General features: G+C 47.8%; 1 protein-coding gene across 2 annotated transcripts in view; it reads right to left on the bottom strand.

Moving 5' to 3' along the window:
* Positions 1 to 8,480: 8,480 nt before the first annotated feature.
* The window catches only part of LOC109884250 (glutamate receptor 4-like), a 147,939-nt gene continuing 132,999 nt past the window's right edge, over positions 8,481 to 23,420 (bottom strand). Inside the window, exons 16-18 of one of the 2 annotated variants that reach the window (XM_031791159.1) lie at positions 16,204 to 16,318; positions 14,397 to 14,534; positions 8,481 to 10,786 (exon numbers count right to left, since the gene is read on the bottom strand). In XM_031791159.1, coding sequence (XP_031647019.1) covers positions 10,628 to 10,786; positions 14,397 to 14,534; positions 16,204 to 16,318 — 412 coding nt within the window. In that variant the 3' untranslated portion in view covers positions 8,481 to 10,627. Of the gene's footprint in view, positions 10,787 to 14,396; positions 14,535 to 16,203; positions 16,319 to 20,113; positions 20,229 to 23,420 lie in introns of both variants that reach the window. The other variant, XM_031791158.1, reaches the window with a different exon arrangement.

The following is a 23,420-nucleotide window of genomic DNA, read 5'->3' on the forward strand; positions in this document are numbered from 1 at the left end:
TTGTCATTTCTCTGGTTGTGGTCTGATGTGCTCAGCAGAGGGGTTGAGCAAGATTATTTACTTATGACTATGGTGTCTCATGTATACAAGTTCATTCGCTTTCCATCAGAGGACCTGTTAGAATTATGTACTAAAGAACAGCTGTTGAAGATCGCTGAACACTACAAGGTTAAATGATTGAAATTAGTGAAATTCTGTTTCGTTGGCAGTGACTATGAATCGTTGGAAGTGACTATGAATCGTTGGGAGTTGTAAAAATTAAGAAGGACCCTGATGTTCTTTTCGTTGGAGTTTGTAGCTGTTGGTCTTTTGTGCCATGTTTCTGAATGTTTACGTGACTGACCATTGTTTCGGGTTGTCATGTTCTATCTTTCCTGTCTGTTCCCTCCTGGTCTTGTGTTCTTCCCTCTTAAATATTGCTTCCTATGCACAAAGGTTGCTGAGGTCTGGGGAGGAGGTTGGTTGGTGCAGGTGGAGGTGTGAACACATAACCCCTCATAATGTTTGTTCCCTCCTGGTCGTGTTCTTCTTTCCTCTTAAATATTGCTTCCTATGCACAAAGGTTGCTGAGGTCTGGGGAGGAGGTTGGTTGGTGCAGGTGGAGGTGTGAACACATAACCCCTCATAATGTCTGTTCCCTCCTGGTCGTGTTCTTCTTTCCTCTTAAATATTGCTTCCTATGCACAAAGGTTGCTGAGGTCTGGGGAGGAGGTTGGTTGGTGCAGGTGGAGGTGTGAACACATAACCCCTCATAATGTCTGTTCCCTCCTGGTCGTGTTCTTCTTTCCTCTTAAATATTGCTTCCTATGCACAAAGGTTGCTGAGGTCTGGGGAGGAGGTTGGTTGGTGGAGGTGTGAACACATAACCCCTCGTCAATTTGGGACGCAGAGGCTGTGTCAATTTGGGACGCAGAGGCTGTGTCAATTTGGGACGCAGAGGCTGTGTCAATTTGGGACGCAGAGGCTGTGTCAATTTGGGACGCAGAGGCTGTGTCAATTTGGGACGCAGAGGCTGTGTCAATTTGGGACGCAGAGGCTGTGTCAATTTGGGACGCAGAGGCTGTGTCAATTTGGGACGCAGAGGCTGTGTCAATTTGGGACGCAGAGGCTGTGTCAATTTGGGACGCAGAGGCTGTGTCAATTTGGGACGCAGAGGCTGTGTCAATTTGGGACGCAGAGGCTGTGTCAATTTGGGACGCAGAGGCTGTGTCAATTTGGGACGCAGAGGCTGTGTCAATTTGGGACGCAGAGGCTGTGTCAATTTGGGACGCAGAGGCTGTGTCAATTTGGGACGCAGAGGCTGGTATGATGTTCCGGGGTCCTTGTTGGTCCCCGGTTTTATGGGGGGGAATGTGACGACCCTCCCACTCTGTCTGCCGTATTCTGTCTGTTCTTGTTTCCTTATTAGGATGCCGGTGGGTGGAGTTGGGAGGGTCGTCAGCTTCATGGGAAACACCTGGGCCATGTGTCTCCCAGGATAAATAGACCTCTTCCACATTCATGGAGGAGACTCTCTCTCTCCCGGATGAGCCCCCACTTGTCACGAACCGGCTCAAAGCCCGTAACAAAGGGAGACAACGTGGAGATAAGGAGTAACAAAATATATATTTATTAACTAAAGCAACTAAGGAAAATATACAATGGTGTGTGTAATCAGTAATCAGTAGTGTAAGTGAATGTTTTGCATGCATGAATGTGATAATGCAGGGTGTTGAAAGGTGCCAAAGCAAACAAACAAAAGGCCACCAAGAACCACAACACAATCTACAAAGGTGTCTGCATGGAGAGAGTCTCCTCCATGAATGTGGAAGAGGTCTATTTATCCTGGGAGACACATGGCCCAGGTGTTTCCCATGAAGCTGACGACCCTCCCAACTCCACCCACCGGCATCCTAATAAGGAAACAAGAACAGACAGAATACGGCAGACAGAGTGGGAGGGTCGTCACAGGAGAGGGTGGGTGAGAGACAATGGGAGTGTAAGGAGTGGGTGGGTGAGAGACAATGGGAGTGTAAGAAGAGGGTGGGTGAGAGACAATGGGAGTGTAAGGAGAGGGTGGGTGAGGAGAGGGAAGGTGGAGAGATGGGTGAGAGACAATGGGAGTGTAAGAGGAGGGTGGGTGAGAGACAATGGGAGTGTAAGGAGAGGGTGGGTGAGAGACAATGGGAGTGTAAGGAGAGGGTGGGTGAGAGACAATGGGAGTGTAAGGAGAGGGTGGGTGAGAGACAATGGGAGTGTAAGGAGAGGGTGGGTGAGAGACAATGGGGGTGTAAGGAGAGGGTGGATGAGAGACAATGGGAGTGTAAGGAGAGGGTGGGTGAGAGACAATAGGGAGTGTAAGGAGAGGGTGGGTAAGAGACAATGGGAGTGTAAGGAGAGGGTGGGTGAGAGACAATGGGAGTGTAAGGAGAGGGTGGGTGAGAGACAATGGGAGTGTAAGGAGAGGGTGGGTAAGAGACAATGGGAGTGTAAGGAGAGGGTGGGTGAGAGACAATGGGAGTGTAAGGAGAGGGTGGATGAGGAGAGGGAAGGTGGAGAGATGAGTGAGAGACAATGGGAGTGTAAGGAGAGGGTGGGTGAGAGACAATGGGAGTGTAAGGAGAGGGTGGGTGACAGACAATGGGAGTGTAAGGAGAGGGTGGGTGACAGACAATGGGAGTGTAAGGAGAGGGTGGGTGAGAGACAATGGGAGTGTAAGGAGAGGGTGGGTGAGAGACAATAGGGATGGGTGAGAAGATAAAGGTGTGACAGTATTTTTAGGAAAGACAGTATTGATGTAGCAGAATGCTGTGAGAAGCCTAGGGGACAGAATTAAAAAAGCACCACCTCTGGTGCAGAGAGAGAGGAAGACGGATGAGAGGAAAAGAAATGAGGGGAGGAGATAGAGAAGCAGAGAGGGATTGAGAGAGAGAGAGAGAGAGAGAGAGAGAGAGAGAGAGAGAGAGAGAGAGAGAAAGATACAAAAGAAGAGGAAAGGAAACGAGGGGAGGAGATAGAGAAGCAGAGAGGGATTGAGAGAGAGAGAGAGAAAGATACAAAAGAAGAGGAAAGGAAACGAGGGGAGGAGATAGAGAAGCAGAGAGGGATTGAGAGAGAGAGAGAGAGAGAGAGAGAGAGAGAGAGAGAGAGAGAGAGAGAGAGAGAGAGAGAGAGAGAGAGAGAGAGAGAGAGAGAGAGATACAAAAGAAGAGGAAAGGAAACGAGGGGAGGAGATAGAGAAGCAGAGAGGGATTGAGAGAGAGAGAACACTGTATATATATATAATATGACATTTGTAATGTCTTTACTGTTTTGAAACTGCTGTATGTGTAATGTTTACTGTTAATTTTTGTTGTTTTTCACTTTATATATTCACTTTGTATGTTGTCTACCTCACTTGCTTTGGCAATGTTAACACATGTTTCCCATGCCAATAAAGCCCTTGAATTGAATTGAATTGAATTGAGAGAGAGAGAGGAAGATAAAAGGAGAGGAAAGGAAACGAGGGGAGGAGATAGAGAAGCAGAGAGGGATTGAGAGAGAGAGAGAGAGAGAGAGAGAGCGGAGAGAGAGAGAAAGACACAAAAGAAGAGGAAAGGAAATGAGGGGAGGAGATAGAGAAGCAGAGAGGGATTGAGAGAGAGAGAGAGAGAGAGAGAGAGAGAGAGAGAGAGAGAGAGAGAGAGAGAGAGAGAGAGAGAGAGAGAGAGAGAGAGAGAGAGAGAGAGAGAGAGAGAGAGAGAGAGAGAGAGAGAGAGAGAGAGAGAGAGAGAAAGATACAAAAGAAGAGGAAAGGAAACGAGGGGAGGAGATAGAGAAGCAGAGAGGGATTGAGAGAGAGAGAGAGAGAGAGAGAGAGAGATACAAAAGAAGAGGAAAGGAAACGAGGGGAGGAGATAGAGAAGCAGAGGGATTGAGAGAGAGAGAGAGAAAGACACAAAAGAAGAGGAAAGGAAACGAGGGGAGGAGATAGAGAAGCAGTGAGGGATTGAGAGAGAGAGAGAGAGAGAGAGAGAGAGAGAGAGAGAGAGAAAGATACAAAAGAAGAGGAAAGGAAACGAGGGGAGGAGATAGAGAAGCAGAGAGGGATTGAGAGAGAGAGCGATAAAAGGAGAGGAAAGGAAACAAGGGGAGGAGATAGAGAAGCAGAGAGGGATTGAGAGAGAGAGAGAGAGAGAGAGAGAGAGAGAGAGAGAGAGAGAGAGAGAGAGAGAGAGAGAGAGAGAAAGATACAAAAGAAGAGGAAAGGAAACGAGGGGAGGAGATAGAGAAGCAGAGAGGGATTGAGAGAGAGAGAGAGGAAAATAAAAGGAGAGGAAAGGAAACGAGGGGAGGAGATAGAGAAGCAGAGAGGGATTGAGAGAGAGAGAGAGGAAGATAAAAGGAGAGGAAAGGAGTAGGAAGTATAGAGCGAGGGATAAATTGGGAGTGGAAGACAGGGAGAGAGAAAAGTCTGCAACTGTTCTGCACGGGCAGTGAGGGGAGGGCATGTAAGTGTGTGTGTGTGTGGAGCAGTGAGAGGAGGGTGTGTGTGTGTGGGGGGGGGGGTTAAGAGGTTTGGAGAGTTGTTCAAAAAGCCCATTTTGCTCTGCTGAAGAATAAATGGGAAATGCTTGTCAGTGATGACCTTGCATTAGTATGTGAGATGTTCCGGGAGGGAGCTTTCCAACATGGCCACCGCTCAGCAGAGAGGGAACTTTCCAACATGGCCACCGCTCAGCAGAGTGGGAACTTTCCAACATGGCCACCGCTCAGCAGAGAGGGAACTTTCCAACATGGCCATCGCTCAGCAGAGAGGGAGCTTTCCAACATGGCCACCGCTCAGCAGAGAGGGAACTTTCCAACATGGCCATCGCTCAGCAGAGAGGGAGCTTTCCAACATGGCCACCGCTCAGCAGAGAGGGAACTTTCCAACATGGCCACCGCTCAGCAGAGAGGGAACTTTCCAACATGGCCATCGCTCAGCAGAGAGGGAACTTTCCAACATGGCCACCGCTCAGCAGAGAGTGGACTTTCCAACATGGCCACCGCTCAGCAGAGAGGGGACTTTCCAACATGGCCACCGCTCAGCAGAGAGGGGACTTTCCAACATGGCCATCGCTCAGCAGAGAGGGGACTTTCCAACATGGCCACCGCTCAGCAGAGAGGGGACTTTCCAACATGGACACCGCTCAGCAGAGAGGGGACTTTCCAACATGGCCATCGCTCAGCAGAGAGGGGACTTTCCAACATGGCCACCGCTCAGCAGAGAGGGGACTTTCCAACATGGCCACCGCTCAGCAGAGAGGGGACTTTCCAACATGGCCACCGCTCAGCAGAGAGGGGACTTTCCAACATGGCTACCGCTCGCAGAGAGGGGAATTTCCAACATGGCCATCGCTCAGCAGAGAGGGAACTTTCCAACATGGCCACACCACAGCAGGGACCCACTGGCCACACACTGGTTGAATCAATGTTGTTTCCATTTCACATGAATTAAAATACGTTGTACCAACTTGGAATATACTTTGAATTGACATCTGTGCCCAGTGAGGAGGGAGAGGGCTCTCTGACAAACCACAGCAGGAAGGGAGCTCTCCAACATGGCCCCTCTACAGCAGGGAGGGACCTCTCCAACATGGCCCCTCTACAGCAGGAAGGGAGCTCTCCAACATGGCCCCTCTACAGCAGGGAGGGACCTCTCCAACATGGCCCCTCTACAGCAGGGAGGGAGCTCTCCAACATGGCCCCTCTACAGCAGGGAGGGAGCTCTCCAACATGGCCCCTCTACAGCAGGGAGGGAGCTCTCCAACATGGCCCCTCTACAGCAGGGAGGGAGCTCTCCAACACAGCCCCTCTACAGCAGGGAGGGAGCTCTCCAACATGGCCCCTCTACAGCAGGGAGGGAGCTCTCTAACATGGCCCCTCTACAGCAGGAAGGGAGCTCTCCAACATGGCCCCTCTACAGCAGGGAGGGAGCTCTCCAACATGGCCCCTCTACAGCAGGGAGGGAGCTCTCCAACATGGCCCCTCTACAGCAGGGAGGGAGCTCTCCAACATGACCCCTCTACAGCAGGGAGGGAGCTCTCCAACATGGCCCCTCTACAGCAGGGAGGGAGCTCTCCAACATGGCCCCTCTACAGAAGGGAGGGAGCTCTCCAACATGGCCCCTCTACAGCAGGGAGGGAGCTCTCCAACATGGCCCCTCTACAGCAGGAAGGGAGCTCTCCAACATGGCCCCTCTACAGCAGGGAGGGAGCTCTCCAACATGGCCCCTCTACAGCAGGGAGGGAGCTCTCCAACATGGCCCCTCTACAGCAGGAAGGGAGCTCTCCAACATGGCCCCTCTACAGCAGGGAGGGAGCTCTCCAACATGGCCCCTCTACAGCAGGAAGGGAGCTCTCCAACATGGCCCTTCTACAGCAGGGAGGGAGCTCTCCAACATGGCCCCTCTACAGCAGGGAGGGAGCTCTCCAACATGGCCCCTCTACAGCAGGAAGGGAGCTCTCCAACATGGCCCCTCTACAGCAGGGAGGGAGCTCTCCAACATGGCCCCTCTACAGCAGGGAGGGAGCTCTCTAACATGGCCCCTCTACAGCAGGAAGGGAGCTCTCCAACATGGCCCCTCTACAGCAGGGAGGGAGCTCTCCAACATGGCCCCTCTACAGCAGGGAGGGAGCTCTCCAACATGGCCCCTCTACAGCAGGGAGGGAGCTCTCCAACATGACCCCTCTACAGCAGGGAGGGAGCTCTCCAACATGGCCCCTCTACAGCAGGGAGGGAGCTCTCCAACATGGCCCCTCTACAGAAGGGAGGGAGCTCTCCAACATGGCCCCTCTACAGCAGGGAGGGAGCTCTCCAACATGGCCCCTCTACAGCAGGAAGGGAGCTCTCCAACATGGCCCCTCTACAGCAGGGAGGGAGCTCTCCAACATGGCCCCTCTACAGCAGGGAGGGAGCTCTCCAACATGGCCCCTCTACAGCAGGAAGGGAGCTCTCCAACATGGCCCCTCTACAGCAGGGAGGGAGCTCTCCAACATGGCCCCTCTACAGCAGGAAGGGAGCTCTCCAACATGGCCCTTCTACAGCAGGGAGGGAGCTCTCCAACATGGCCCCTCTACAGCAGGGAGGGAGCTCTCCAACATGGCCCCTCTACAGCAGGAAGGGAGCTCTCCAACATGGCCCCTCTACAGCAGGGAGGGAGCTCGCCAACATGGCCCCTCTACAGCAGGGAGGGAGCTCTCCAACATGGCCCCTCTACAGCAGGAAGGGAGCTCTCCAACATGGCCCCTCTACAGCAGGGAGGGAGCTCGCCAACATGGCCCCTCTACAGCAGGAAGGGAGCTCTCCAACATGGCCCCTCTACAGCAGGGAGGGAGCTCGCCAACATGGCCCCTCTACAGCAGGGAGGGAGCTCTCCAACATGGCCCCTCTACAGCAGGAAGGGAGCTCTCCAACATGGCCCCTCTACAGCAGGGAGGGAGCTCGCCAACATGGCCCCTCTACAGCAGGGAGGGAGGGAGCCAACATGGCCCCTCTACAGCAGGAAGGGAGGTCTCCAACATGGCCACCGCTCAGCAGAGAGGGGACTTTCCAACATGGCCACCGCTCAGCAGAGAGGGGACTTTCCAACATGGCCACCGCTCAGCAGAGAGGGGACTTTCCAACATGGCCACCGCTCGCAGAGAGGGGAATTTCCAACATGGCCATCGCTCAGCAGAGAGGGAACTTTCCAACATGGCCACACTACAGCAGGGACCCACTGGCCACACACTGGTTGAATCAATGTTGTTTCCATTTCACATGAATTAAAATACGTTGTACCAACTTGGAATATACTTTGAATTGACATCTGTGCCCAGTGAGGAGGGAGAGGGCTCTCTGACAAACCACAGCAGGAAGGGAGCTCTCCAACATGGCCCCTGTACAGCAGGGAGGGACCTCTCCAACATGGCCCCTCTACAGCAGGAAGGGAGCTCTCCAACATGGCCCCTCTACAGCAGGGAGGGAGCTCTCCAACATGGCCCCTCTACAGCAGGGAGGGAGCTCTCCAACATGGCCCCTCTACAGCAGGGAGGGAGCTCTCCAACATGGCCCCTCTACAGCAGGGAGGGAGCTCTCCAACATGGCCCCTCTACAGCAGGGAGGGAGCTCTCCAACATGGCCCCTCTACAGCAGGGAGGGAGCTCGCCAACATGGCCCCTCTACAGCAGGGAAGCTTTAACCCGTGCTCTGTTGAACCAGAGAAAACGCTAGGTTGTCCATTCATGTGGCTTCAGGTTACAATCTAAAACGCTCACAGATCTATAATGCAAATGTCAATATTAATGTAATGGAAATGTCAATGTTATCTTTAGTTATTGCCATTATTGTTATTGTCATCATTTATTTGGAAAATGTGTATCTACACCCTATTTCTGGGAGGGTTTTCTCCAATAACTCTTCAGAGATAAACTATCATTTTGAAGTCACGCACAGTACACACCACCCAAAATGCTGTCAGTGAAATAAATACTCAGAGAGAAAGCAGGGGTTGATATTTTACTAGAAAACGTAACCAAATACAAAGAAAGATTGTGTTAAACCCAGAAAACACTGAAGTGGTTAGTAGCCAGCCAGCAGTCAACCTGTCTGCTTCAACAATACACAGATAGGATTGCCTGTCTGGGTTTTAGTTCATCTGGTGGGAGATTGAAAAATATACAAATTAAATCATCTAAATGTCTTGTAAACTCTAGAGGGTTTAGGAGAGGGAGAGAGTTTAAGACTAGGGCTCAGAGTGAGAGTTTAAAGGCTGCCTGGTCGTGTCAGTGCCTATAAGAGTCTAAAGGTCAAAGCTAGAGAAGGTCAAAGGTTTAATGTCAGGGGTTAGGTCAAGGGGACTGTGCAGTGACCCTCTCAGTGAGAGGAGAGATGAGAAGGAGATACAGAGTGCTCAACATTCCAGGCCAAAGGAAATACTACCCCTGCAACTGCTGTCAATGCCACCAAAATGTCTGGTACTTCATTTTTTGGTTATTTTTCTTTCTCCCTTTCCTCTCCAGACTGTAATAGACTGTAATAGCCTTTAAAACAGAAGAGGGTCAGACAAACTAACATGGCTAGAGGATTAAACACAAAGAAGATCTGGGACTATTGTACGTACAAAGGCTATGTTCTCAAAATGATGGACAAAACAACAAAATAAAACAAAATGGGGAACAAACAACTAGAAAAAAAGGAAGATCTTGTGTGGTGCCGAAGATCACTCTGCAAGAGTTGACCCTGTGTAAGTGACGTGTGTGTTTGTGGATGTGTTTGTGAGTGTGAGATTGACATTCAGTGTGGATTAGGACACACAAAGACTGTGTAAATTAATCATTATCATTAACAAAACACCCTTTAACAGAACATGTGTCATGGCCTCACTCAATGGTGATAATCTAATGTTCTATAGCTCTCTGTAGATGTATAGATATATATTCATTTGTACTGTATATAATATGTATTTATAAAAAGATGTATTCATAATTACAAGTGGCATTTTGTTATATTCATTATTGCAATGAATTATTACCTAAGATGGTTAAAAAAGAGAGGTGATTTCACTTTTGCTACGCAGTTATTTACAACAGTTTAAAAAGCAAGCTTCTGATACAGTACCTCCCCCTCCACTGAAAAACAACATGGCTACGTCTCAGTTCTTTAGACCAGGGGCCTAGCTGGCTAAATGTGGCCCTGGTCAAACATAATGCCTTATATTGGGGATAATGTCTCATTTGAGATGAACTTTGATACGTTTTCTTCACTTCTCACAGAATGTACAGTTTTACCTCTGTTCCACGCCCAGAGAAGTGATACATCTAGTTGCTATTTAGCGTTACTGTCATTTTATGGATCATTTCAATAACTATTACTCCTTTTTGTAGTTTATTTCTACAAACCCCTGTGAATCCTACGGTTGTGTTAGCCGTGGGAGTTTGGAGATATCCATCGAGTTGTCGTCTATTACTTTAACTTCAGTGATCACTGTGTTGTTTTTGCGAGACACTAACCAAAGTGTTGTAAGAAAGCATGTTCGTCTGACCAGTTCACGGCGAAAGAGCAGGTTTGTACAGTCCAATGTTTTCAGGTTTACAGTTTTCTGGTCTTATAAGAGATTCTCCTGCCGCTTATTCCTCGCAGGCAAGTGAAGATGATGAAGATTATGTTGATGTTTGTCATAAAGCATAGTTTCCTGGTATTGGGTCAGGGGTGTGGCTTGTTAGAGGAGCCATTCTATCACGTCGGCGCAGATAAAGTCACGTCTGCCTGCTCATGACGCTGCCCAAAGTCTTCGTCATCAACATCGCCAGCTTTTTGTTTATTTCGGTTCCTGTGTCGTTAGTGTGCTGACACTGTCAGTTTGGCACCTTGTTGTCCTTGTTTCATGGATCTCCCAACATTTACACTCATATGAGGAATTTGTGTGATGGCGATCGTCAGATTTCTCCCCCCTCTCTCCCTGTAGTTGCTGTTAGCTTGCTGGCGGTCTCTGGTCTGTTTTTGTGTGTGGCGTCGGGGTGGTAATGATGTAGCCGTGTGTGTGTGTGTGTGTGTGTGTGTGTGTGTGTGTGTGTGTGTGTGTGTGTGTGTGTGTGTGTGTGTGTGTGTGTGTGTGTGGTTAAGGCACAGTGTGTGTTTTTGGTTTTCAGGGTAGGCCCGAGGGTAGGGAAAGCCCTGGGTGTCTGAGGGAGTGGCCAGCATGGACGGCCTTAGGGCAGTCCGGGGTTAAGACACGCCCATTCTCACCCACACTGCCCGTGATTGACAGCCGAGCCTTGTTCCGCATGGCTTCTGTGAAGGGCAGCTGGATGGGGTGATGAGAGAGGGAGGGGCAATGGGAGGAGAAAAGGAAAAGAAACACTTGAGTTTATATAATAGGACCCTAATGAATAAAATACATCAATCACTGTGCAAACATAGGAACACACAAATACACACACACATCTCACGCACACATTACACAAGCATTAGCATTGAAACAAACAGGTAACTGCCAAAATAAAGGAAAAAGTTGCGTAAAAGAGGAATACAAAGTATTCCGAACAAAATTATGAATGCAACATGCTTCAATTTGAAAGATTTGACTGAGTTACGGTTCATAGAAGGAAATTGAGGTCCTGGGTTGGCGTGGTTACACATGGTCTGCGGTTGTAAGGCCAGTTGGACGTACTGCCATATTCTCTACAGCGGCTTATTGTTAAGAAATCAACATTCAATTCTCTGGTAACAGCTCTGTTGAACATTCCTGCAGTCAGTGTGCCATTTGCATGCTCCCACAAAACTTGAGAAATCTGTGGCATTGTGTTGTGTGACAAAACTGCACATTTTAGAGTGGCCTTTTATTGTCCCCAGCACAAGGTTCACCTATGTAATGATCATGTTGTTTAATCAGCTTCTTGATATGCTACACCTGCCAGATGGCTGGGTGGGGGTGGGGAGACCAGATCTCAACCAAATTGAACACTTATGGGAGATTCTGGAGTGGCACCTGAGACAGAGATTTCCAACACCATCAACAAAACAGCAAATTATGGAATTTCTCACGGAAGAATGGTGTCAAATTCCAGACACATGCAGATTCTACGCCAAGGTGCATTGAAGCTGTTTTGTCCGCTCGCTGTGACCCAACGCCCTATTAAGACTCTTTATGTTGGTGTTTCCTTTCTTTTAGGCAGTTACCTTTATCTAAACTAACATTGTATAAAAAAGGCAGGCAACAACATACAGACAGATGCTCAGGATACGTTTCAGATACGTTTGGGTTAGACATCTGCATTACAAGGTGACCATGCATATCTCGTGTCTTGGTTTGAAAAACATGGAAGGTCAGGTTTTCTATAGTAAAGTGAGGATTTGTACAGTAAGGTAAGTTTTGTAAAGGGAGATTTTGTACAGTAAAGGGAGATTTTGTACAGTAAAGGGAGATTTTGTACAGTAAAGGGAGATTTTGTACAGTAAAGGGAGATTTTGTACAGTAAAGTGAGTTTTTTTTACAGTAAAGGGAGATTTTGTACAGTAAAGGGAGATTTTGTACAGTAAAGGGAGATTTTGTACAGTAAAGTGAGTTTTTTTTACAGTAAAGGGAGATTTTGTACAGTAAAGGGAGATTTTTTACAGTAAAGTGAGTTTTTTTTACAGTAAAGTGAGGTTTTGGAGAAAAAGGGGAAGTGAGGGTTGTTTCCCAGATGTAGAATTATAGAGAGAGACTGACTCCTGTTTTGTCATAGGCAACACTTTATAGGAACACACTACTTATTGATACACAATGTGCCTAATGTTTCCTTTGGAAATGTTCTGTGTATCTCTTTTGCACCAACAGGGGTAAAACATGTCATATTTTCTAATCCCTTCTTTTTATCCTTCAGTAATGTTGGGACTTTGTCAAGCAACTGGTAACCAACAAAAAAAGCTACATTTACCATGATTTCTGTGTTAATATGGAGAAATGAAAAATAATCGCTCTTTTGTATACATACTAGTTGTGTGGCTAAGCTGAAAATGTAGACCCAATAGTAAACTTTGTGATAAAAGCACCCAATTTGGCACAGAGGTAGATAGATTTACACTACCATTCAAAAGTTTGGGGTCACTTAAAAGGCCAGCATCCATCTTCACTGTTGACGTTGACTGGTGTTTTGACTGGACAGAGGAACTAATGGACAGAGGAACTAATGGACAGAGGAACTCTGCCTAAAAGGCCAGCATCCATCTTCACTGTTGACGTTGACTGGTGTTTTGACTGGACAGAGGAACTAATGGACAGAGGAACTCTGCCTAAAAGGCCAGCATCCATCTCCACTGTTGACGTTGACTGGTGTTTTGCGGGTACTATTTAATGAAACTGCCAGTTGAGGACTTGTGAGGCATCTGTTTCTCAAACTAGACACTCTAATGTACTTGTCCTCTTGCTCAGTTGTGCACCGGGGCCCTCCACTCCTCTTTCTATTCTGGTTAGAGCCAGTTTCCATAACAAAAATATCAATTTCCAGCTACAATAGTCATTTACAACAATAACAATGTATTTCTGATAATTTGATGTTATTTTAATGGGGGAAAAAATGTGCTTTTCTTTCAAAAAACAATGACATTTCAAAGTGACCCCAAACTTTTGAATGGTAGTGTACAGTAGATATAGAGACAACCCAGATTTGGCCCCTGGTGGGTGTGGCCGCTACTACAAAAATGTATCTTCCAGTCAATGTCTCTATTCCAGGTCGAGAGTCTCATCTTTCAGATACAATTGGAACTAAAAGTCGGATGGCACCGGCGCCCTTATCGCCCATGTCGGTGGCCATCTTAGGTCGTACCGGTATGTCAGATTAGCTAAATCGGGAAATTTCCTAGCCACTGAGTATCACAGAAACATGACACTTTGAATGAATAACATAATTTCTTTCAAAACAAGTGGCTATGGATGAAATTGATCTAAATATCATTAAAAAAAACATACGAGCCTGTTTTATTTTGAAACATCAAATATGACTATAAATGTGTGCTTTACAAATATATGCTTATTTTGGGGAATTTAAACCATTTACTTGTGTTACAAAAGGTTATTTTATTTGTATTTTTTTTACTGCTAGACAGACAGTCTCTTTGCAATCATTACCAATTCAGGGTAAAACATTATCCCAGTTGGCACTTTTAAGACAAAAATATGTTGTCACTTTTAGGGTTTGCATCAATAAGCAGACATCCTCTATAAAGTGTCTGGTTGATTTGAGCGTATTCTTCTCTAACTCCTCATTTGGGATGTTTTGGGCATCTCCAGTTCTAGAACTCTGATAGGGGGCTTAACTGCTCCGTAAAACGCCAGTCCTCCAATGAAGCAGTCCTGCTGGTTTTCTGTTCTCCCTGATCTGGTACCTAACTGGTCAATCAATCAATGACCTGCTAACCAAGGCCTTAATCAGTCACTTGTTAGAACAGTGTTAAAACCAGCAGACACTGCAGGCCTTGAGGACAGGAGATGTGCACCAATGTTCGAAATTCTCATGTGCTGAATGTGTAGTGTACTGAGTATGGACAGAATGCAGGTGTATAACACCATCGTCATCATCTGCAGCCAAAGACGATGGAACCATTCTGCAACCTGCCCCCAGAATCCTCTGGGGGGAAGCGCTATACAACAACGATCAGAAAAGGAAACTGAAACTGAAACATAAGAAGCTGTCACAACAGAAGAAAAAGGAAACAACGTTCCACAATGCTTCACCACGGTCACAACACTGGTCGGCTGTTGCCAGAGGCTACACGCACAAGAAACTTCACACCAGCCCACCTATAGGAGGCCCTAAGTCCTACCCCTATATCTTGACCCCCTCGGAGCCGTATACGTTGTACCCCTCTCTATAAGTGGCTAAATTCTGGGTGCTGGGAGAGGGGCTGGGGCAGTGGGGGGGGCTAAGGTCCACCTTCATGCGCTTGGCCTCGGCACGCGACTTGTAGCAGAACTCGACCAGGGCCACCAGCATGGCTAGGCCCAGACCCCCCACCAGGATGTAGAAGACCCCAGCCACGTTGCTCAGGCTCAGGGCCTGGGAGGACTTGTCCTGGGAGGGGCACGGAGAGCACAGGTTTAGAGAGAGAGACAGTGGCGCTAGTGAGACACAACAGGCAGCTTTAGAGTATCATCAACATCATGACTAAGTCTTAGTTATTTTTTAAAATCACAATAACATCTACTACTTTAACAACAACATCCACTACCACTACTATGACTAGTCTGCTAAGGTAAGCATTTCTACTACTGCCATCATAATAGCTTATTACCTACAAGTGCATATAATACATCTATTACTACTACTATGACAGTACTACTTCATCTACTACATAGCTACTACTAATGCATGACTACAATTAAAGTAAATCAAAATTTTAATGTGTTTTTACAAGTATTAAGTATTAAGTCGAGGATGACTTGTACACCGTACCAATTAAACTATGTTCAGTCATTGTATTGGTCAGGCTTTTGGATGAGTGATGATAAAGTATTCTATTCAGACAGTCTTGGTGAAGGTCCCTTGGACTTTAAGAACTTCACTGGCATTCTTAAGAGTTCTCTGATGCTCTAAGAATGTCTCAAGTGTTCCTCTAAAGACATCTGTAGTGTTTAAGGACATCTGTAGTGTTTAAGGACATCTGTAGTTTTTAAAGACATCTGTAGTGTTTAAGGACATCTGTAGTGTTTAAAGACATCTGTAGTGTTTAAGGACATCTGTAGTGTTTAAGGACATCTGTAGTGTTTAAAGACATCTGTAGTGTTTAAGGACATCTGTAGTGTTTAAAGACATCTGTAGTGTTTAAGGACATATGAAGTGTTTAAGGACATCTGTAGTGTTTAAGGACATCTGTAGTGTTTAAGGACATCTGTAGTGTTTAAAGACATCTGTAGTGTTTAAGGACATCTGTAGTGTTTAAGGACATCTGTAGTGTTTAAGGACATCTGTAGTGTTTAAGGACATCTGTAGTGTTTAAAGACATCTGTAGTGTTTAAGGACATCTGTAGTGTTTAAAGACATCTGTAGTGTTTAAGGACATCTGTAGTGTTTAAAGACATCTGTAGTGTTTAAAGACATCTGTAGTGTTTAAAGACATCTGTAGTGTTTAAGGACATCTGTAGTGTTTAAAGACATCTGTAGTGTTTAAAGACATCTGTAGTGTTTAAAGACATCTGTAGTGTTTAAGGACATCTGTAGTGTTTAAGGACATCTGTAGTGTTTAAGGATATCTGTAGTGTTTAAGGACATCTGTAGTGTTTAAGGACATCTGTAGTGTTTAAGGACATCTGTAGTGTTTAAGGACATCTTAAACATTCCACGATTATCTGTAGTTCTATCAAACTCATGATGTTTCAAAGAACCTCTCCACACGTTGACTTGTCTTCTACCCTGAGTAACCCAGAGAATAGTAAACTGAAGGGTATTCTGAGATTAAGCCCATTATTATGAAGGCCATAACACATTTTCCAGAATTTATGCAGTATAATAATTTTTGCTTTAAAATCCTATTCTAAAGGCAGATGTGGCATAGGCAGAAGACTAGCAGTGATACAACTAGAAAGGTATTCAACAGTAAATCAATCAACTATTATCATTTGATTATTTAGATTTAACTGATGCTAATTCTAATGCAAATCCTAGTCTCCAGGCTAATCTGGAGGCGTGCCTGTCTGTCACACAGTGAGGGTGTTTGGTCCCCCACTCTGCCTGTGAGACTGACCTTACTTCCCGAGTCCTTGGGTCCACACTCGCCCTTATCGTACCACCATTTGTTTTTCAGTTTGTCTAAGACGCCTGCTTCACTCAGTTTCAAAACCGCAAGGTTTACCGGGGTTCTTGGCGTGTAAAAATAACATAAATAACATCATAGGTCATGTTATTTTATGTTATTAGGTCACATACAGTCAGAACTGTCACATAAATGGTACTGCTTGGTAAAAGTGACCCAGTCTGGGTCCCACTGAGTACATGTGTGTATGCTCATTGGGGGGCTGAGGGGGGCGAGGGCTAAGCGAGCTACAGACATATGAGTGGGACCCCCCTGTATCACTTCAGGTAACACGTCCATACTGCCCCAGCCGACGCTACATACGCAGAGGCAATTACTGTGAACACAGAACTATTGTCAGGGCCTGCTCACATTGGGAGAGGGGACTGCATGGGAAAACTTACGGCACGTCATTAACAAGCCCTGAGTAAGAGATCTGAAAAGGAATCTAAAAGGTACCAAACAATAAAGTACATTATCTCTCGATTTCATCACATCCATCCTCCTCTCTATCTCTCCCTCTATTTTCTGACAGTCTTCTAGACCACACTCCTCTCTCCAGAGAATACACTACCGGGTTCTAGACCACACTCCTCTCTCCAGAGAATACATTACCGGGTTCTAGACCACACTCCTCTCCCCAGAGAATACACTACCGGGTTCTAGACCACACTCCTCTCCCCAGAGAATACACTACTGGGTTCTAGACCACACTCCTCTCTCCAGAGAATACACTACAGGGTTCTAGACCACACTCCTCTCTCCAGAGAATACACTACAGGGTTCTAGACCACACTCCTTTCTCCAGAGAATACACTACCGGGTTCTAGACCACACTCCTCCTCTCTCCAGAAAATACACTACCGGGTTCTAGACCACACTCCTCTCTCCAGAGGAGACACTACCGGGTTCTAGACCACACTCCTCTCTCCAGAGGAGACACTACCGGGTTCTAGACCACACTCCTCTCTCCAGAGAATACACTACCGGGTTCTAGACCACACTCCTCTCTCCAGAGAATACACTACAGGGTTCTAGACCACACTCCTCTCTCCAGAGAATACACTACAGGGTTCTAGACCACACTCCTTTCTCCAGAGAATACACTACCGGGTTCTAGACCACACTCCTCCTCTCTCCAGAAAATACACTACCGGGTTCTAGACCACACTCCTCCTCTCTCCAGAGGAGACACTACCGGGTTCTAGACCACACTCCTCTCTCCAGAGGAGACACTACCGGGTTCTAGACCACACTCCTCTCTCCAGAGAATACACTACCGGGTTCTAGACCACACTCCTCTCTCCAGAGGAGACACTATCGGGTTCTAGACCACACTCCTCTCTCCAGAGGAGACACTATCGGGTTCTAGACCACACTCCTCTCTCCAGAGAATACACTACCGGGTTCTAGACCACACTCCTCCTCTCTCCAGAGCAGACACTCGCGGGTTCTAGACCACACTCCTCTCTCCAGAGAATACACTACAGGGTTCTAGACCACACTCCTCTCTCCAAAGCAGACACTACAGGGTTCTTGACCACACTCCTCTCTCCAGAGAATACACTATAGGGTTCTAGACCACACTCCTCTCTCCAGAACAGACACTACAGGGTTCTAGACCACACTCCTCTCTCCAGAGAATACACTACAGGGATCTAGACCACACTCCTCTCTCCAGAGCAGACACTACAGGGTTCTAGACCACACTCCTCTCTCCAGAGAATACACTACATGGTTCTAGACCATATTCCTCTCTCCAGAGAATACACTACAGGGATCTAGACCACACTCCTCTCTCCAGAGCAGACACTACAGGGTTCTAGACCACACTCCTCTCTCCAGAGAATACACTACAGGGTTCTAGACCACACTCCTCTCTCCAGAGAATACACTACATGGTTCTAGACCACACTCCTCTCTCCAGAGAATACACTGCAGGGTACTAGACCACACGCCTCTCTCCAGAGCAGACACTACAGGGTTCAAGACCACACTCCTCTCTCCAGAACAGACACTACAGGGTTCTAGACCACACTCCTCTCTCCAGAGAATACACTACAGGGTTCTAGACCACACTCCTTTCTCCAGAGAATACACTACCGGGTTCTAGACCACACCCCTCCTCTCTCCAGAGAATAAACTACCGGGTTCTAGACCACACTCCTCCTCTCTCCAGAGGAGACACTACCGGGTTCTAGACCACACTCCTCTCTCCAGAGGAGACACTACCGGGTTCTAGACCACACTCCTCTCTCCAGAGAATACACTACCGGGTTATAGACCACACTCCTCCTCTCTCCAGAGCAGACACTCGCGGGTTCTAGACCACACTCCTCTCTCCAGAGAATACACTGCAGGGTACTAGACCACACGCCTCTCTCCAGAGCAGACACTACAGGGTTCAAGACCACACTCCTCTCTCCAGAACAGACACTACAGGGTTCTAGACCACACTCCTCTCTCCAGAGAATACACTACAGGGTTCTAGACCACATTCCTCTCTCTAGAGAATACACTACAGGGTTCTAGACCACACTTCTCTCTCCAGAGCAGACACTACGGGGTTCTAGACCACACTCCTCTCCCCAGAGCAGACACTACAGGGTTCTAGACCACACTCCTCTCTCCAGAGCAGACACTACAGGGTTCTAGACCACACTCCTCTCTCCAGAGCAGACACTACAGGGTTCTAGACCACACTCCTCTCTCCAGAGAATACACTACAAGGTTCAAGACCACACTCCTCTCTCCAGAGAATACACTACAGGGTTCTACACCACACTCCTCTCTCCAGAGCAGACACTACAGGGTTCTAGACCACACTCCTCTCTCCAGAGTAGACACTACAGGCTTCTAGACCACACTCCTCTCTCCTGAGCAGACACTACAGGGTTCTAGACCACACTCCTCTCTCCAGAGCAGACACTACAGGGTTCTAGACCACACTCCTCTCTCCAGAGCAGACACTTCAGGGTTCTAGACCACACTCCTTTCTCCAGAGCAGACACTACAGGGTTCTAGACCACACTCCTCTCTCCAGAGAACACACTACAGGGTTCTAGACCACACTCCTATCTCCAGAGAATACACTACAGGGTTCTAGACCACACTCCTCTCTCCAGAGCAGACACTACAGGCTTCTAGACCACACTCCTCTCTCCAGAGCAGACACTACAGGGTTCTAGACCACACTCCTCTCTCCAGAGCAGACACTACAGGGTTCTAGACCACACTCCTCTCTCCAGAGCAGACACTACAGGGTTCTAGACCACACTCCTCTCTCCAGAGCAGTCACTACAGGGTTCTAGACCACACTCCTCTCTCCAGAGCAGACACTACAGGGTTCTAGACCCCACTCCTCTCTCCAGAGCAGACACTACAGGGTTCTAGACCACACTACTCTCTCCAGAGCAGACACTACAGGGTTCTAGACCACACTCCTCTCTCCAGAGCAGACACTACAGGGTTCTAGACCATACTCCTCTCTCCAGAGCAGACACTACAGGGTTCTAGACCACACTCCTCTCTCCAGAGCAGACACTACAGGGTTCTAGACCACACTCCTCTCTCCAGAGCAGACACTACAGGGTTCTAGACCACACTCCTCTCTCCAGAGCAGACACTACAGGGCCAAAATTCCTGCTTTTACAGTAATTGCTCTCCTATCTCTCTCTCCATTCCTCCCCTCCTCTCCATTCCTCCCCTCCTCTCCTTCTTTCCCCCCTCGTTTCAGACCGAGGGGAGTGGAAGTAGGAGGGGGCGATGTGGTGATGTTCATCAGTGATCTGTGTGGCAGGGGCAGATGCACGCATTACTTCCCGAACACGGTTGTACCGCGGTCGGCGACAGAGAGGCTAACCTTGGAGTCCCCTCCCCCGCTGCCACACTCTCCCTTGTCGTACCACCATTTATTTTTCAATTTGTCCAACAGGCCCTGCTCGTTGAGTTTTAACACAGCCAGGTTGACCGCATTTCTTCAGAGGGATAAAACATAGTTGGTCAGAGGAGGGATGGAGTATCAGCCAATGATGAGCCAATGGGATGAGGAAAAAGGAACGCCAGTGATTGGTTGGAAGGCATCAGATTAGAGGACACACACAACCCTCCAGACAACCCTCTCTCTTTCTCTTTCATCGCTCTTCCAGCTTTTACATCCCACCTTATTATAAAGACATATTTGAATATCGGAAGCCCATTGGTTACATTTGTTATGCCAGTTTGCTGTAGCTAAATCAACATATAGAGAGAGCCAAATAGCCCAAACCCCTTTCATTCAGTCCACCTTTACCGCATAGATAAAGGCTATTGTCTGAATGACGTGCAGCAGGGCGAGTAAAGGGGAGTGGTGGAGCCCTGGTTAAATGTTGTGTTAAAGCCTATCTCAGTCCTATCTCAGTCCCCTGATGACACAGAGCTAACACCCTGCTGCTGGTGTTCTGGTCCCTGATGACGCAGAGCTAACACCCTGCTGCTGGTGTTCTGGTCCCTGATGACGCAGAGCTAACACCCTGCTGCTGGTGTTCTGGTCCCTGATGACGCAGAGCTAACACCCTGCTGCTGGTGTTCTGGTCCCTGATGACGCAGAGCTAACACCCTGCTGCTGGTGTTCTGGTCCCTGATGACACAGAGCTAACACCCTGCCGCTGGTGTTCTGGTCCCTGATGACGGAGAGCTAACACCCTGCTGCTGGTGTTCTGGTCCCTGATGACACGGAGCTAACACCCTGCTGCTGGTGTTCTGGTCCCTGATGACACAGACCTAACACCCTGCCGCTGGTGTTCTGGTCCCTGATGACACGGAGCTAACACCTCTCCTCTCCTCTCTTCTCTCTCCTCGCTCTCTTCCCATCTCCTATCTTTTGTCTTCTCTCTCTCCTCTCTTCCCTCTTTTCTCTCTCCGCACTCTCTCCTCACTCTCTGCTCTCTTCCCTCTATTCTCTCTCCTATCTCCTCTCTTTTTTCTTCTCTCTCTCCTCTCCTCTCTCCTCTCCTCTCTCTCTTCTCTCTCTCTTCTCGCTCATCTCTCTTATGTCTCTCCTTTTCTCTCTCAGCTGCTATCATCAGTTTGCTTCGCCTCATTGCTTCACTCTTCCGTTTGTGTCTTTTTGCCAGGGAGTATGTGTACCAAGGAGCGTGTGTTTGCGTGCATGACTATATATTTACAAAATATGTTTTATTGTCACATCACCAGATAGGTGCAGTGAAATGTGTTGATGTACATGGTCAGCTATAGTAGTACAGCTCCCCTGGAGCATACAAGGGTTAAGTGCCTTGCTCAAGGGCACATCGACAGATTGTTCAACCTTTCAGTTACTGGCCCATCTGGCCCAATGCAAACAGACAGTCCGACAGACAGAGAGTCAGACACATAGACAGCTAGAGAAAGAGAGAGAAAGAGAGAGAGAGTTATCTTGGGTGGGCTACAATCCATGGAACATATCACCATCATAAGAAGGGTATGGGGAAAGGAATGATGCTACATAGACATCTCTCATACATATTATCATATGAATTAACTACATATCTTACTATTAATAATAATCTTTATGAAAATCATCATCATCATGTCAAATCAGTGCTTTGAATGGCTTGCCGTGAGCAGGGGCTCTTGCCTGACATGCTCTCTCCCGTAGGTTTTCCCATGATCAGGAGAAGCCATAGACAGCAGTCGATAGTCCCAGAATAGTAAGGGGGCCAGGTGGGGACCATCATCCACTGGCTGTCACTTTTCCCTCGGAAACAGAAAACCTTCATTTATCTGAGTGGAAAAGGAACCCTGGTAAAGGTGCAGGGGAGTGGGAGGACTTCTTTGCAAGGTGCACAGGGGGAAGTTATAGGAACATTATAGAAAGGTGTCAGTAGTCCTGCTGCTATAGACAGACACACACACTACAAATGTATGGATTTTAGTGTTTCAGGGCATCATAAATTAATTGGATTGTGGGAATTTGTTTCTTTTGATCGATTTGATTGATTTTATCTGCATTTTGGGGTGTTATGAAATAATTTGATAGTTTTCTGCTTTTTGTTCCCCCCGTTGGCCAGGCCCTTCAACATCCTGTTTCCTGTGTGTCTATAAATTCCCCCGGGTGGCTCTGGGAGTCATGGCAATGCCAAGGTGCTCTGCCCCTCTCCACAGCATCACCATTAGTAACTTCAATCACAATCGGTCTCAGTCCAAAAACAGATAGTATCTACATAACACTCTGAGAATGAAGGAATGAGACAGTCAAGACACCAAACGAGTGGACACATTACCTGATCAGTGGCCCTGTCAAAAGAAAGAGTGAGTGAAAGAAGAGAAATGGAGAGAGAGGGATGGGTGGATAGACAGACAGACAGCAATACAACAGAGCAATGGAGCTAACAAGCATTAAATACCTTAACACAACATAGACAGGGAGGGAGGGAGAAGGAGTCAGAGAGGGAGAGAGTCAGACAGAGAGAGAGTCAGACAGAGAGAGAGAAGGAGATGGAGAGGGAGAAGGAAACGGAGAGGGAGAAGGAGACAGAGAGGGAGAAGGAGACAGAGAGGGAGAAGGAGAAGGAGACAGAGGGGAGAAGGAGACAGAGGGGAGAAGGAGACAGAGAGGGAGAAGGAGACAGAGAGGGAGAGAGTCAGACAGAGAGAGAGTCAGACAGAGAGAGAGAAGGAGACGGAGAGGGAGAAGGAGAAGGAGACGGAGAGGGAGAAGGAGACAGAGAGGCAGAAGGAGACAGAGAGGGAGAAGGAGACAGAGAGGGAGAGAGTCAGACAGAGAGGGAGAGAGTCAGACAGAGAGAGAGAAGGAAACGGAGATGAAGAAGGAGACAGAGAGGGAGAAGGAGAAGGAGAGGGAGAAGGAGAAGGAGATAGAGAGGGAGACAGTCAGACAGAGAGGGAGAAGGAGACGGAGAAGGAGACAGAGAGGGAGAAGGAGACGGAGAGGGAGAAGGAGACAGAGAGGGAGAGAGTCAGACAGAGAGGGAGAGAGAAGGAGACAGAGATGGAGACAGAGATGGAGAGGGAGGAGGCAGTGAAGGAGACGGAGAGGGAGACAGAGAGGGAGAAGGCGAAGGAGACGGAGAGGGAGACAGAGAGGGAGAAGGCAAAGGAGACGGAGAGGGAGAAGAGGACAGAGAGGGAGAGAGACAGAGAGAGAGAAGGAGACAGAGAGGGAGAAGGAG

The sequence above is a fragment of the Oncorhynchus kisutch genome, linkage group LG15, assembly GCF_002021735.2.
Source record: "Oncorhynchus kisutch isolate 150728-3 linkage group LG15, Okis_V2, whole genome shotgun sequence".
Classification (NCBI taxonomy): domain Eukaryota; kingdom Metazoa; phylum Chordata; class Actinopteri; order Salmoniformes; family Salmonidae; genus Oncorhynchus; species Oncorhynchus kisutch.